The sequence below is a fragment of the Epinephelus lanceolatus genome, chromosome 9 (genome assembly GCF_041903045.1).
Source record: "Epinephelus lanceolatus isolate andai-2023 chromosome 9, ASM4190304v1, whole genome shotgun sequence".
Classification (NCBI taxonomy): domain Eukaryota; kingdom Metazoa; phylum Chordata; class Actinopteri; order Perciformes; family Serranidae; genus Epinephelus; species Epinephelus lanceolatus.
The window spans coordinates 46,683,560-46,700,206 of record NC_135742.1 but is presented as its reverse complement, the minus strand read 5'-3'; the positions used below and the strand labels follow the sequence as shown (position 1 = coordinate 46,700,206).

General features: G+C 42.7%; 1 protein-coding gene across 2 annotated transcripts in view; it reads left to right on the top strand.

Annotated features, from left to right (window-relative positions):
- Positions 1-16,647, top strand: part of rabl6b (RAB, member RAS oncogene family-like 6b) — a 69,853-nt gene that overhangs the window by 40,742 nt on the left and 12,464 nt on the right. For both annotated transcript variants that reach the window (XM_033619357.2, XM_033619356.2), the window contains 4 exons: positions 8,256-8,361; positions 8,909-9,012; positions 10,949-11,334; positions 16,469-16,616. In XM_033619357.2, coding sequence (XP_033475248.1) covers positions 8,256-8,361; positions 8,909-9,012; positions 10,949-11,334; positions 16,469-16,616 — 744 coding nt within the window. The remainder of the gene's footprint in view (positions 1-8,255; positions 8,362-8,908; positions 9,013-10,948; positions 11,335-16,468; positions 16,617-16,647) is intronic.

The following is a 16,647-nucleotide window of genomic DNA, read 5'->3' as shown; positions in this document are numbered from 1 at the left end:
ATTATTTGTGTGGCACCAGGACACCAACTGAGCCACCTCCTCCCTGTAGTCTGTCTCCACCCCACCAGTGATCAGTCCGATGACTGTTGTGTCATCTGCAAACTTGATGATGGTGGTGTTGCACTGGGTGGAGGCACAATCGTAGGTGAAGAGGGTGTAAAGAAGAGGACTCAGCAAACAGCCCTGGGGGGTCCCTGTGCTCACCATCCTTGTGCCTGGTACCAACTCTGACTGTTTGGGGTCTGTCTATGAGGAAATCCAGAACCCAGCTGCAGAGGGAAGGTGTCAGTCCAGATGTCACATTTACATGTCCGAATGTTGTCATTATGTACTCAGATTCAATATTTATGTCATTTACCATCACAGTAGCAGCGTGATATACATTAGTACCTGTAAACACTCAGAAAAATATTGGAAAAATACATACGTGGGTTGGGTGCCTACCTGTATACTGGAAATGTAGGTAAGAGATAACGTTTATTTTTTTTTATTTATTATAGTTGACAAGACATCTAGGTGCAAGCCCCCCGACGGCAGCATGCCCCGACGCGCGTGGACTGCGAGGGCCCGTTCATCGCTGCTTGCAGCTTTAATCTTTACATGAAGTCACTGTTACTTTTATGAAAAAAACATGAATTATGAATTATTTTCTATGTAATAAATGTTGGATGGATTTTTTCTTTTCTAATTATCACAGTCTGGGATATGTGAATGATTAATAACAACACCGATTTTGATGCATTATTATTTTTTTGTGCACTTTCAATAAACACCAACACCTTTCCCTTCGGGATATTTTTTGTCCTTGTTGAAAAACAACCATAAAAATATTAAATATTAATATTTTTTTCTACTTTTTTTTCTCCTACTCGGATTATACATACCGAGAGAGAGAGAGAGAGATGGAGAGAACAGTCATGTAACCTTGCAGCAACCTGCAGCTCATAATTTGCAATTTTTAGCTACACAATTACACACATGCACACACGCGCACACACACGCACACACACGCACACACACACACACACACTAGTTTTTAGTATCTATACAGCCACAGCCCCCAGACATCCATATCAACACTAACGTAGCATTTATTTTAATGTTTTGGGGTTTTTTTGGCTCGCAAACCTCAATAATGAAAAAATAGGAGAAAAATACAGGCAATTTTACAATTATTTAGTGTGTGTTTGCTCTGCTGGAGAAGCAGGAGAAAATGTATGATTCAGCTGGATTTTAGTAAAAACTTCCATTTTGATCCCCTAACTCTGGAATGCATGACCAACATCATCAAATTCATGTTTCTAAGTTGTCATTAGGATGTGATGAACAAATACGGAATTTATGGTTTTACATTTAGCTATATTTTCACATAGGGATTTGACGTTGTGTATTTTGAGTCCATGTACAGACACACACACACACACACACACACACACACACACACAAACTAATATTGCAATATTTTTATACAGACCACACTGTCACATCCTTATGAGCACAGCAAGACCATTTTTTGATAGGGATGTCCCGATCCAGCTTTTTCACTTCCGATCCGATACCGATATTACAGCCTTGAGTTTTGGCCGATACCGATACCAATCCGATCCAAGCTCACTTATTTTGTTGTCAGTCATGTTAGAAAAGGTTTGACCAAGCAATATTACTCTAACAAGAACAACTACTTAATCGGGTTAGTTAGAATGATCCACAATAGTTGGTATGAGAAACTGACCTGTTTAAAAATATAGGTGGTTTGCTTTGGCTGCTTTGGCCCCTTAATAAATAGAAAATAAATCAACACAAGAAATCTTTAAAATGTCTAACATTGAAATTAAAATAGCTGCAAGACTCCACACACTTGTGCTTTGCTCCCCTAATAAATAAAAAAAGATTAACACCACAAGACATTGTTGGCATTTAACAAACAATGCAGCCTTTCCTTTTCAGTTATTTTAGTAGTGTTTTTGTAGTCCATCCATGGCTCCAATTTCACTAATTGTGCCCAAAACAATGCCATCAGTGCTCTTTACTTAAACAGTAAGAGTGTAAACCAAATAAAAATATCACTCTCAAAAAACCAGAGCAGAAAACAAATAGTCAGTTAACTAAGTTGACTGCTATTCTTCCTACCCTCCGCATGTCTGCCGTCTGCATGCTGGCCTGGTGGATTGGTAGTAAGAGCTGGAGCGGATCACTGGAATGGACTGCTTGAATCGCGGCGCGCTGGGCTGGCCGGAAAACCTGGAGCGGACTCCATGAAAAACTGGATCGGAGTTCTTGGATCGGCATTTTTCCATGCAGTCCGATCCGATGCCAATGCCCGTTTTTTGCTAATATCGGCGGCCGATACCTATCCGAATATCGGATCGGGACATCCCTATTTTTAGGGTTGGGTACCGAAACTTGGTACTTTTTGTACTTGGTACCGATTCACGTCGGTACTACCGAGTACCGATTCACTTAAAATGAAACGGTGCCAAATTTCGCTACCTGAGGTGGAGGTGGAGCGAGATCGCATGACTCGCACCTCAGACTCAACAATGGCGACTAAAACAATGTGCAGACAGAAGTTAATGTGCAGCACTGTTCCTAAATGTTCTCAATAAAATGTTGAAACTAAGAAGTTTAGACTATGGGCCCGAACGACGCATAGTGCATCCAAATTCACACCCGTTCTTCTCTGTGGATTTTCTCTGCGACCGTGCGTCATAGCGTGAAGCCACGCATATCAGCGGACACAGCAGAATTGTAGCTTTCCGACAAGGCCAAGCACTTGTCAGTAATCCAATATTTTCACAGCAAAAAATTACAATAAAATGATGTATAACAGAGCTTTCATACAGCTTTGCACACACATTACTCTTGGATGGATTATTCACGAACGCAGGCTCGCACAGAAATGCCACGCACATCACATGAAAGCGCAGGACCACACACATCATTGTGCTGTCATCCCATCACACTCTAAATACAGATCAATTGTCTACAAAATAAAAACTTGACGAATTTCTTTACAATCCATTATACAGATCTTGTTATCAGTCATTTCATATAGTGAGGAATATCGTATCTTACCACGTCTTAGGCTTGCGTGGGTTTCTCCCTGTCTATCCACATTTGTAGTCCAGCTTTCAAGATGCAAATATCTCCATATTGTCCAGTTGACACTCCATCAAACTTTGTATGACAAGACCAGCCACTTCACCTTTGCGCACCCAGACAACTGCAGCCTAATGCATGCTGACAGGGCCGTAGTCACCATATACATTGAGGGGGACACGTGCCCCCCCACCAATGCCCAAAATGTCTCCCCAATATATAACTGAAACTGAAAAACAAATATTATCTTGGAGGACATCATTGCACTTGGTTGACTATTTTTCTATGATTTTAGATGTAAATATTGCATGTTTCTTTCAGATAAAACACATTTTGGACTTGTGAAAGAGTTAATGGAATTTCTTGCAATAATGAAAAAATACTGGCAAACATGTCCGCCTGGCACAAACCACATGTTTTGGACAACTGTGAAGTGACAGAATGTCCCAGCATCATGGTTCTTATATTGCCAGATTCCAGAGAGTCTCCCCTCTTCATATATGGCAGAATATGTCAACTTCCAACTTGCTATGCTGAGATACATTTAAAAATGTAAGAATTTAGTAACACAGATTTGTTTTGTTTTTTTCATTGATATAAAAATTAATATAAAATACAGGCACATAGAAGGACATGGAATGATGGCAAATCTGGTTAGCCCAGATTGTCCTGGAAAAAAAACAAGATATAGCATTTGTATGTAGTCTTTATAATGACTGTGTTATGAGCTTAAAAGTAAAGGCAGTTAAAATACCCCAAAAAGGCCTAGGGCCCATAGGGTTAAAAAGTACCGAAATAAGGTACCGTTTGGTACCAGTACCGAATTCCAGATACCGGTACCGGTACTGTATCAGTTCAATTATGAACGGTACCCAACCCTACCTATTTTTTGATCTACTCTGCATTTGCCCTCCCTGTTAGGGGCCTATAGTGCTTCAAGTGGCCAAACCAGGAATTGCATTGAAAAGACAGCAGGGCCCCAAAAATGGAAACTGGCCCCATCTGTTTTTTTTTTGTTTTGTTTTGTTTTGTTTGGTGTTTTTTTTTTTACTATTCTTGGGTCTCTCTAACCAACCTGAATGCCAGAGATAGAAAAAAATCATGTTTTTTATGTAAATTGAAGGGGAATCAAAAAATGCCGTTTTAATGGGTTTCAATGGGGACGTTTTTCGTCCGAGAGGGAGTGTTGTAAAAGGTTGCCATTTGTGTATTTTAGACCTGATTTAGGAGCGGCTTTAAAATTTCAAAAATATCACCAAAAATAAGGTTTCTGACCAAATGTCATGCTATATGCATGAACACAGCCAAAGTTATCAAAAAATAAAAACTGAAAAATGACTGAAAAGGACGTTTTCCGTCGGAGGGGGACCAGTGGGTTAAATGCCACGATGATAAGCAGTTGTTGAGCGGCCTTCGTCTTGGCTCCTGTCACTGACACACCAGGGTGATGTTGCTTCAAATGGGTGGCCATGCTCAATGTATTTCCACTATCATATGGCTTTCTCATGCCACAGTGCCTGCACACCGTAATGGTTTTGTCCACCATCCTTCTTCCATCATCACTGTATTTTACAGGGAAACCAAAATGCTCCCATACATGCGACTTAAATGATGCAGGAGGTTTTTCAAGTTCCTTTGCTCCTCCGCTAGCCATGACTACCACTGTGTTTGACTAGTGTGGATTGAACATGCGCCCTTCACGTGAACACACACAACGTTTTTTTTTTTCTTCTTTTTTTTTTCATCAACCAATCTGCAGGCCACGTGGGTGCCAAACCGTGGAGAGGGATCCATACGGATCACGGATCAACAATGAACTGTTGCACCACTGGCTGTTAAGCACAGTCAAACACACCGCTCGCACAGCAACTCAGCAAGGCACTGTATACACACTCAATTGGAGCAGAGCCTGTGTTGCATTCAGGCGTTGTCATGTAAATAACAAATTCCAGCGCTTGAGTAGGCCATAGCACAACACAGCAGCATGTGAAGTGGGCCGAACCCGAACTGAACCCGTGCAAAATTTTTGATTTGTTATCCCAACCTGGCCCCAGTATCCACAATCTGGAGCACACTCTCACCAGCGGACAGAGAATGCGTGTCTGAAATTATGTCACGTCAACCACCTGAAAAGCAGACAAAAATATCTGTGTTTTTTTAAACGCTCCCACGGTGGTGAAGATGGTGAAGAAGAAATGTTCTGGGGCCTCATGTACAAAGGGTGCGTATGCACAAAAACGTGGCGTACGTCCTTTTCCACAGTAAAGTTCAGATTTATCAAGAGTGAAATGACCGTGGAAATGTGCGGTGCCTCACGCCAACTTCATGGCTGGCGTATGCACGTTTCCACAGCTGTTGATCCTTTGGCACCACTTAGAGGTGATGTCGGGAAACTGTTATAATAAATAAATGTGAAAACAATTAGTCCTCAGAGTGATGTGCACATCAGAGACACATGAACAATTAACACTAATGAACAATTAACACACCCACGTGTCTGCAATTAGATGAGTGGATATAAAAGTATGCACAAAGTGGTGCAGAAAATACCGATAACAACAATGGCTGCCTTAGCAGTATTTGCCGCATTGGTTCCCAAGGGCAATCCTCCTGGAACTGTGCGCGAAGCTGCGGTCGGCCTTGGAGCGCAACACGGCGAGGAGCCATGCGCTGCCTCTATCCATACAGGTGCTGACCACACTGGGGTTCCTAGCAACAGGGGCATTCCAGAGGGAGCTGGCCGACCAATCGGGACTGTGCCAGTCGACCCTGAGCCGAGCCATGCCAGCGGTGTGGGACAGAATTATCCGCATGTCAGCCAGATATATCGATTCCCATATGCAGCTGAACAGGCCAACATTAAAGCACAATTTGCAGCGAGAGACGGTTTTCCTAATGTAATTGGAGCCATCGACTGCACAAAAATTGATATAAAAGCGCCATCGCAGGATGAATTTATTTTTGTCAACAGGAAGCATTTTCATTTGATCAGTGTACAGATCAAATGCAATTAACTGATCAGCACTGTGCCAGTCGACCCTGAGCCGAGCCATGCCAGCTGTGTGGGATGGAATTATCCGCATGTCAGCCAGATATATCAAATTCCCATATGCAGCTGAACAGGCCAACATTCAGGGCATGACCCCCTCTCCAGTAAAATAAATAATGTGCTATTTCAATCTTAAAAGATTTAGTCCCCCCTTCCCATTCCTAGTAGTGGTATATCCCACACTATTCTCTCCACCTGTCAGTGAGACAAACATGAGAGACGTGCAGTTTAACCGACGAGGAGCGGTCATTACACGCGACTATTACGCACAGTTGTGAGGTGCGCAGTGGCAGATCTCACAGCACACTGTTTATAAACCAGTTTACCAGTTTTATTGCAGGAAATGTTTAGTTGTTAAGCCATTTCTCATAAGTATAGACATTCACTGTATATCCACTTTTCTACATGTGGCTGCTGCTGGCTTGAGTGTTGACTCTCTCATTATCAATAACTTGCAATGCTGAGATAAATGTTTAAAGTCCAAAAAAATTAATTTATTATGAACAGGTCCATAAAACAGGTTTCAAAATTCTAAATACCTTGTAAACAAACAAAATATTCAGTATTACACATTTTCTTTGGTTACTTTTCTTCCAAACATTTTTTAAAGTTATGATCTCACTGCCGGTAAAAAAACGAGAAAAAAAAAACAAAAAACGGTTTGCTCCTGCAGCCAGCCAGAGACGAAGGATCCATTCCACACACCTGAGCCAGAGAAAAAAGAGGGAGAGAAGGAGAGAGATCGAGTTTCTGTCTTTGATGAATGAAGCCTTATTGTTTTGCTGCTATTAAACAATGAGTTACTCAGTAGCATAAATATTGACATTACTGTGCACAGGGAGACAGAGACCTGCTCTGCTCCAGACACACTCAGCACCTTGAACAGCACGGCGCACCTGACTGTTGTCGATGTGTACATGTTAATTTGATTTCAGTCATTTTGTTTTAAATCTGGACACGTGCAGGTGGACTCAGCCAGTGCTAAGAAAGGTCCTATGCCTGCCTGTTGGAGAGATAGAAGATTAAAGTGTCAAATTGCGGTAAAAGATGCTGTATAAAAGACAGGCTACAACTTTATTTCCTTGTCCCCCCCCCTGGCATTGTTCTCTAAAATGTTACCCCCCCCCCCCCCCCCCCCACTATGAAATGGGATTTTCGCCCCTGCCCCAGGTGACTCTCTGTTCAAGCGGGGTGAGCTCCTCCTGTTTTGGCCATACTTTGGCGGTGGGCAGCCATCCTCCGCTTCACGTCCACCTTAATGTCAGACTACTTCTTTTTTAATTCTGCGTGTGTATGCTTTTCTGACCCCACAGCATTGACAGCCTCACACACACTCTCCCACTCACTCCTCTTGCGTTTAGTATTGATGCTCCGGAGCCTTTGTGCTCCACTGTCTCTCAGGTTAACTAGTATTGCAGCGGTGCCTGGATAGTGTGACGTGTGTGGTTGTGCTGCTGCCGTGGTCCTGCCAGATGCCTCCTGCTGCTGCTGTTATCATTAGTCATACTTCTACTGTTATTATACACATATGATTATTGTCACACATGTATACTATCAGATATTAATATATTATTATTATTATTATTAATTATAATATTATTACTTTAATTAATGTTGTTGTAAGCTACTGCCATTACTGTCTATCCTGCATCTCTCTCTCTCTCTCTCTGTCTCATTGTGTCATACGGTTTACTGTTAATTTATTATATTGATCTGTTCTGTATGACATCTATTGCTCGTCTGTCCATCCTGGAAGAGGGATCCCTCCTCAGTTGCTCTTCCTGAGGTTTCTACCGGTCTACTGGCACCTAAAGAGACAAATATGTCCCTCAAGAGTTGGTACAGACTAAAATCAAAGCCCAGAGAGAGTAAATACTGGGCATTTATTGGACATTTTATCTGCTGGATGTGTATAAAGACAATGGTTCGCAAACACATTCACCAACTTAATAAAGTGATATTATCATAGATGTTGTTTTTAAAGGGTGGACAATAATTCATGCTGCTTTAACAGTCTTTTTCTTAATAAAATGAAGTGGATTACTATGACAAATATACTGTCAGAAATAGCCTGGAAAGATAACGAGTGATACTTTTGTGTTAACAGACCAATGGGAGCTTCTTACATCCACTATGCTGAGTCCTCAATGAAGAATGGCTTTGGCTTAAAATATCTGCACAGGTTTTTCAACATCCCCTTTCTGCAGCTACAGGTTATTTTTTTAACTCATCATTTGTCATTGTTACTTTTATAATGGGTTATATTAGCTCTGTAGTTTACCATCCTGTACTTGTTTTTAAGGATTTTTTGGAAACTTTGCCAATTTTAAACCAGGTCTGTGTCACTATGGTGGGGGGAGTGTGCGCGCAAGAACAGTGTTAAGGTGCCCCTCAGCGCCTGAAGCTTCCTGCTTGTCCACCATCCAGCCAAAATCTGAAGAATGACATGAAATGATGCGTGGACTTTTGCTCATGGCACGGGCAGGGAGTTCTTAGCACTGCTGACTGGGGGGAAGCCAAACACTGTTCATCTGCACACACTCCCCACAAAGTGATGACACAGACCTGGTTGAAAATTGAGCAAGTTTTTCCTTTAATCTGTTTTCACTTAATGGTAGAAAGTAAGATTGCAGTATTATTTTGCCTGTGTTGACATTGTTTCTAATCATGCTTTGGAACAGTGTGATTATGAATGCTCAGTCTGATATCCTGTCCAATCATTCATGCCAGGTTTGTGTGTGTATGTGTGTGTGTTTGCAGAGAGAGACCCTCCTGAGGCAGCTGGAGACAAACCAGCTGGACATGGATGCCACCTTGGAGGAGCTCTCTGTCCAGCAGGAGACTGAAGATCAAAACTACGAGATGTACTGTTTGCTTTGTTTCTCTCTGTCAGTGCACTGTTGTATAGAGCCTCTAGAGCAGGGCTTTTCTCAATTACAAATTCAGTTGGGCAAGATTTAAAACCAGAAAATGTTGATGGGCCACATTTTCAGCAGCAAGCAACCTATCTACTTTTTGTAGTTCACATGTGTGTGTGTGTATATATATGTGTATATATATATATATATATATATATATATACTCAACATAATGCAGAAACAGAATGAAAAAGAGCCATCAATGCACAGAAGGATAATAAGTGGCATAAACAGTAACTTATAAGACACTCTATCTCTCTACTTGCATCTCCCTCTCTCCCTCTCCCCCCTGCCCTCTCTCCCCCACACACACACACATGCACACACCTCACCTACTGACGTTTTCTTTTATGGTCAGTTACACAGGATATAGTTTTATACAGTCTATGGTAGCAACAGTCATGATTACAACAACAAAGTCATTTTATAAACTCAATAATATCTCACCGGAAACAAATCAATAAATATTCCCCCTGACATCACAATACTGAGTGGAAAAAGTAACGTTATGTAAGCATGAAGAAGACAGACATCAGTATCAATCATTCATCCTGCTCTCTGACCCCATCTACTGAGGAGATTCACTGTCTGCAAGTACATGTGTAGCCCACATGTGGCCAAGAAGAAGGAACATGAGCAAAAGCTTATTCTTCACAACTGTCTGTGGAAGCTTGCAGCAGATTGCATTCTATGTGCACATTGCACTCTCTGGTTAGCACCAGAAACTTAAAGGGAAATTTCGGTTTATTTCAACCTGTCTCCTATCATCCTAATTTTGTTTCAAGTGACTAGTGACGAAAAGTAATAGTTAGCATGTTAGCCGTTAGCCTAGATACAGCTGAGGCGCATAGTAGCGTCAGACCTGTTAAAACATAAGTGAATGGGCATACCTTCAAGTGCAAAGTTAGTCTACTAAACAAGCTTTTTTCCACAAAGACCATCTCATATCATTAGGATAAATGTCAGACAACATATAGAAAACGACATGTAAACGTGTTGTCTTACCTTACCGGCCGCGCTTTGGAAAGCAGAGCTAGATGATAAACAATCATGGCAGCACACCGGTAAGGTAAGACAACACGTTTACATGTCGTCTTCTGTATGTTCTCTGACATTTATCCTAACGATATGAGGCAGTCTTTTTGGAGAAAAAGCTTGTTTAGTGGACTAACTTTGCACTTGAAGGGATACCCGTTCACTTAGGTTTTAACAGGTCTGACGCTACTAATGCGCCCCGGCTGTATCTAGAATAACGGCAAACATGCTAACTATTATTTTTCGTCACTAGTCACTTGAAACAAATTTAGGACGATAGGAGACAGGTTGAAATAAACCGAAATTTCCCTTTAAGAACAAGGTTTTTAACAACTTAGGACCACATTGTGCTAAGGCTGGGAATACATTACAGTCTGTAGCTATGCCTCTGTTATGCCGTTTGAGTACACATCCTTCCTATGAAGAGTTTTCTTTCTTTTCTCAAGAATTACTTAGTGCAGGAGTTATTGTCATTGACTTTCAGCTAATTGTGGCCATGTGTTGTCAGAAGACACAAAAAAATCCAAGTGACATTGTCAGTGCATGAAATAATGAATCAAAAAGAAGTTTTATTGCAATTTATTGGAAATTTCTTGTAACTGTAATGAGTTCCTCTTGACTTGCAGATTTGTGAAGTCATGTTCTGTATTTCTTTGTATCACCTGCCTTTTTTTTTATTTTTTTAGTATAGACCAGAACATCATCACGACAGTTGAAATATTCCTGATGACTTTTCCTAAATCAAGAGCAGCATTTAAATTCTACAGTCCCCTCTTTGTGTTCTAGCCTAAGATAATATTGCAGGTGAATCATAGTTTATTAACCGGCAGTTTTGTGATTTCTGCAGTTTTCTGGAGAACTTGGAGTCTCGCAGTAAGGGCTATAGCTCTCCTGGCCCGGCTAATGGTCAGAGTCCCTCCTCAGGCTCCCAGTCCCCCATCGTTCCTCCTAGTGGGGCCTCTACAGGCAGCTCCAGCCCCAGCACCCCTCAGCCCCTGGTTTCTTCCCAGGTGCAACCACAGTCACCATCTGTGTCAGCCTCCTCCCCTCTACCTCCGTCAACAGCGGTTAGCGGGGAAGCTTCAGCTGCTCTTGAATCAAAGCCATCAGCCCAGTCACCAGAACACCTTCAGGCATCAGCTGCATCTGGAGTGTCGGCCCCCCAGAAACGTGGCTTTATCTCCCGCTGGTTCGGTTCATCTCCTGCTGCTGAGGCTCCTGCTTCTGCACCAGGTGAGTCTCTACTACAGTAAAAGACTCCGCATCAGTCCACATACCATCACCTTTGCAGTTGTGTGCACACTGTCTGCAACCATTGATGATACTCACATTAGAGCTCAGATTCTCTGCCCGAACCCCCGACCCGGAGTGCTGATTATTTAGTGCTGTATAAGTTTAAAACACTCAGTTGTTCAGTGTGGCGTCATATTTTGAAATATGGGTTTGGCTTAATTGTGCTTTAGCAAGACACTTTTACAATTTAAACACCATATATCTTGATCTTTGTTTTTTATATTTCCCCATTGTCACCCAATGAGAAACAGCGCAAGAGTCATTCAGGGTTCTGTGTGACTACTGGCTGATTACAGCTGTTTGTCACACAGGTCAGGAACCAGTCATCAGCATAAGGTCACATGCATTCATCATGTGCCAGCATGTATTATTGCAGTGGTTTGTAAGTATATGCATAAAAGTGCAGAGACTGGCTTAAAAAAAAAAAAAGAGTCCCTCACTCAGCTCTTATCTGTTGCAAATATACAGCTGAGCAGGCTCTCAATGAGTGCACTCAGCAGCACTAACTGTACGTTCACACCAAAAGCTGCCAAAGCTGCAAAATAGCTGAATTTGCTCTAGCAGCGCACTGGAAAAATATTTGTGGCAGCGAAAGCAGCTCAAGTCGCTCATGACATCAAATTCTGAACATTAAATTATGCTTCTCAATTTAAAGGAGCCACAAAGCAGGTTACTGGCTGGAGCACAGAAATGTGACTTCGTGCATTTGCCTGAGTACAGAAACTTTCACATTTGGACAATGAAAAAAGAATAAAAACTCTAAATAGGTCTGACATTAAACATTAAACACACACAGCCTGTGTTGCGTTCAGGCGTTGTCATGTAAATAACAAATTCCAGCACTTGAATAGGCCGTAGCACAACACAGTAGCATGTCAAGTGAGCCAAACCCGAACAGAATGTGAGCAAAATTTTTCATTTGTTATCCAAACCCTGCCCCGGTATCCACACTCTGGAGCACGCTCTCAGCAGCAAGAGAAAGAACACGTGTCGGAAATTATGTATGAATGCGTCAACCACCTGAAAAGCAGTTATTGTTATAAAAAGAAGAAAAATTACCGGGTGCTCTCAGGTAAACGCAAGGTGCTCTTGAAGTTGAATATTAACTGTTCAAAAGTGGAGTAAGCCACTCAGGCTTTCTTCAGGCACACTACGCACCAAGACAAGGAATAATATTAAAAAGCCTTTATTTTAATCGGGCATGTCAGAGATTAAAATATACGACCAAATGCCAAAAACGCCAACCGGTTTCGACCAACAGGTCTTCTTCAGGGCGTGGCAGAAAAGACACATTTTTTTCTGCCACTGTTTCACGAATACCTGTAGAACATAGTGTATATACAGTGTTAACATTCGGACAGATCAGTCAAGTTATTTGACATTCTGTTGGGCTCCGCACAGGTTAGGTTAGACTCGGACCTGAGTTGCAGATTCGACTTAGTTTAGACATGAATTCATGCAGTGCCAGGATATGCCTCTTTATTAGGGGTGGGGAAAAAAATCGATACAGCATAGTATCACAATATTTATGTGTGGCAATATTGTATGATCACACAATGCCAAGTTTAGATTTTTGTATTATATAAATTATTAATATTGCAACTACAAATTAAACTTTAGGTAGCCTACTAGCATAATATAATCAATTGCTTTTTCAGTCCACTAGATAAATTTTGCTGCAAAATAAGGTTGAGGTGGGATGAACAGACTGAAAACTTTATCTTATTAGATAAAATAGATGTTGACAAAATTTTCTTTTGGGGACATAATTTACAGTTGAAAAAATATAATATATCGCAATATATTTTATCCCAATACTCAGCATATTGCAACATATTTAAAATCACATTTATATTGTATTGTGACTTAAAGGAGCAGTAAGCGAAATTCATCATTTCTAGATTGAAAGAATTAAAAAATTGCTAGAGGTGTAATTTCATCTGGAGTATAGCATGATCTCACACACCCTCTCTCTGTGTTGATCTCCAGCCCCTTGTTTACAAGCCGGTCCGGCTGCGCGTTCATGTACTTAGTTTTTATCTGCTGGAGGGTCGCATAGGGGAGCGTAGCGCGACAAAAATAGAAGAGCCGCCTAAAATAGAGAGTTGTCGCGCGGCAGATGGGGGTTGTCGCGCCGCTCCCGTTGCCGGTGGAGCCGCTGTAATTGATTAACAGGGGGGTGAGCTGTTATGGGACTCGCGCTGCAGACGTGTCGCGCCGCTGACGTGCCCGGTGGACTCCGGCCATTACAGTAACGTTAAGCACGTCGCTATGCCGATTCAGTTAAATTTAATGTTACAATCATAGTATGGGTTAATGTCCAGAGCTTGAGTTATTAGCAGCTCTGTCCCATCAATGAGTCAGGCGTTTCGGTTGTGTTAGGTGAGTAGCCCGGCAGCCCAGCTAACGTTTGCAATTAGCATTGTAAAATGTAGCCCGGCGGGCAGCCTGGCGGCTGTGTTTAGCTGTTCCCCTGCCTACTTCAATGATGATGGTACCTGTAATAAATATAATATATTTGCTGAAATGGAGGCGAGGCTCAGTGACTGGAAGAGCTGGTAGAAGCGCTCCATAGCTGCAAGCTACTCCAGTAGCCGTAGTAGCTCTAGTGCTAACTCTGGGAGCTAACGCTAACATTCCTCTCTTCTCCGTGAGCCCGGAGAAGAGTTGGAACGTTAGCATGGCAGCCGACTAGTGCTAACGCTAACATCCCCAAGCTAGAGCTTGGCTCCGGCAAGCTCTAGCTTGGGGACATTAGCATGGCAGCCGACTACTGCTAACGCTAACGTCCCCACGCTTCTCGGCTCCGACTCACTGAGCCTGGCGGAGAAGCGTGGGGACGTTAGCACTAATGGGCTGCCATGTTAACGTTCCAACTCTTCTCCGTGAGACCGTGAGCCCGGCTCCCGGCTCAGTTGGAGCATTAGCGTGGCAGCCAAGTGTTGCTAACGCTAACAGGAAAGCAGGTAAATAGCTAAACACTGCAGAGACCGAGAGTGAGTGAAAGACATTGCTAACTGCTAAACTAAGTTGGCTGTTTAGGTTTTATTTCCTCGCCCCTGTGGCGAGTGAATCTACCTGCAGTTAAAGCGGGGGCTAACCGGTGCTTCCTCCTCATGCTCCACTTCACTCAGCTGCTAACACAGCCAGTTAGCCTCCGCTAGCTTCCCGGCTAGCGGCTCTCCGTTTGGATCCAACCGGAGCACCAAGCCCTGGTTTGTTATTCAGGTTAATGTGGGAAGAAGCAGCGGGTATATCGGGCAGCTGAGTGAAGCTGAGTGAAGCAGAGCCTGCAGAAGAAACACTGGGACCGTCTGGATGTGATAGTACGTGGAGGTGCTGCGGTACTCGCCGGCACAGACGAGGCGAGTTGGGGGGGGTGTTGGAGAGCAGAGGTAGAGGGAGGAGTGGCTCATGACACACTTTGTTTTGCTCTACAGGCAGTGCACAACAGCGAACCTAGTGGTGAAACGATTTTGCTCATTGCTCCTTTAAGTATTGTGATAATATATCGTGGATCCTCAGGTTATTCCCACCCCGACTATTTAATAATGTCTGGCTTCACTTGGACAAGTATAAAGCATGGCATACCCCTGTCCTTGGACCCTCACAGAAGATGAGAAAAAACTCCCCCCAAAAAAACCATCAACAGGGAAAAGAATGGTAGTGTAGTGGGTAATTGTGCCCAAGTACTTTAAATGTGCTACTTTTTCTGCAGGCTGGCTACTGAGTATGACAGGGAAGGTGTAACTGGTTCCATTTGGTTTGAATTTTATAAACTTAATCGTTTTTCTCAGTTGCCCACAGTCTGTATCAAATTATCTTCATCGTTTGACTTTTTTTCCATCTGTGATGCCGAGCCTTTTGTCATATTCGAAAAAATCTGCCACATTTTTAAATACGTAGTTAATATCCTAGTCAACTGGCGGCACGTGGGCCACATCCGGCCCACCAAAGCTTGTCCGTCTGCCCTGCAGAATATTAATTGATTAATTGATTGATGTGAGGAAGACAAAAATGTCTTACAGTATTTAGGTTATGGGCAAATGACATGACATGCAATTTTGATGTCCAAAGCCCTGTATGAACTAAAAATAAATAAAGTGTTTAATAAACATATTTTTTGAGTCTCATAATATGAAAATGCATTGAGGGTATTAATAAATTTAACAATTGTTACAGATTATTGTCACAATATGTCATACCGTATAACTGTCCAGACCTCATTGTAAAATGCAAGAAAGCTATAAAAAGTGTAAAAAAAAAAAAAAAATAAAATAAAAAATCACTTAGCTTGATATGGTTCTTATCACAGGCTTGAGTGTTGTTTTGTCATACCTTGACAGTATCGACGACTGCGTCTGTCGTTATCATCAGAAGCGTCACGTGATGTTGTGGTGATGTGTCCTGTAGATGTTTTATCCAGGTTGTCATTCCACCTCAGTGGTGGAATGATGGTGCCCCTGGCGCCAGGTGCCCATGAGGGAGCGGGGTTCCCTGCTATCCAATAGTCCATCAGGTGACAGAGGGCGGGGCCCCCCATCATCCGGGGTTCCTCCAGATGATGAGGGTTGGGGCCCCCCGCTTTCTGACAGTCCTACAGACGGCAGGGAGCACTTCTGTAACACTGCATCCCAAGTGTGAGATACTGAGTGCATGCTTGGGGATTTCCACCGCCTCAGCAATCCAACGGTTGTACTTGTTGCTTTCCGTTCAAATGACCCCCCCATCATCTGGAGGAACCCCGGATGGTGGGGGGGCCCCGGTGTTGCACTGCAGACTAATTAACAGACAGATTAAACAAAGTAGCAGCTCTGTGTCTCTCTTAATTGCTGGAGAACTTGTGACTGAGTGAGTGGGGTGGAGCTGTGCAGAGAGTGTGAGAGAGATGCACACTGGCACCGGCACACAGGGTTTTGCAACTTGACACTTTATTGAGCCACAGCCTAAACTTAACAAGACCCTAGTAAAAGATGCAGAGCTTTATGATCTGATGACTGGCTGGTGTTCACGTGATTTCATTATGTAAAATAAATTTATTTGATGGAGGTCACATAAATGGTGTTTTCCTCAGATGAGCTGCCTGCACTGGTGTGTCCTGCTAAGGTTCAGAGTGTAGATGACTTTGTACCAGATGAGAGACTGGATAGAAGTTTCCTGGAGGACAGCTTGCCCTCCAAGACCAAGGTGCCTCAGCCTCCAGCAGCTGTGGACAGTGACAGGTGACATCTTTACCAATGCTTTTCTATCATT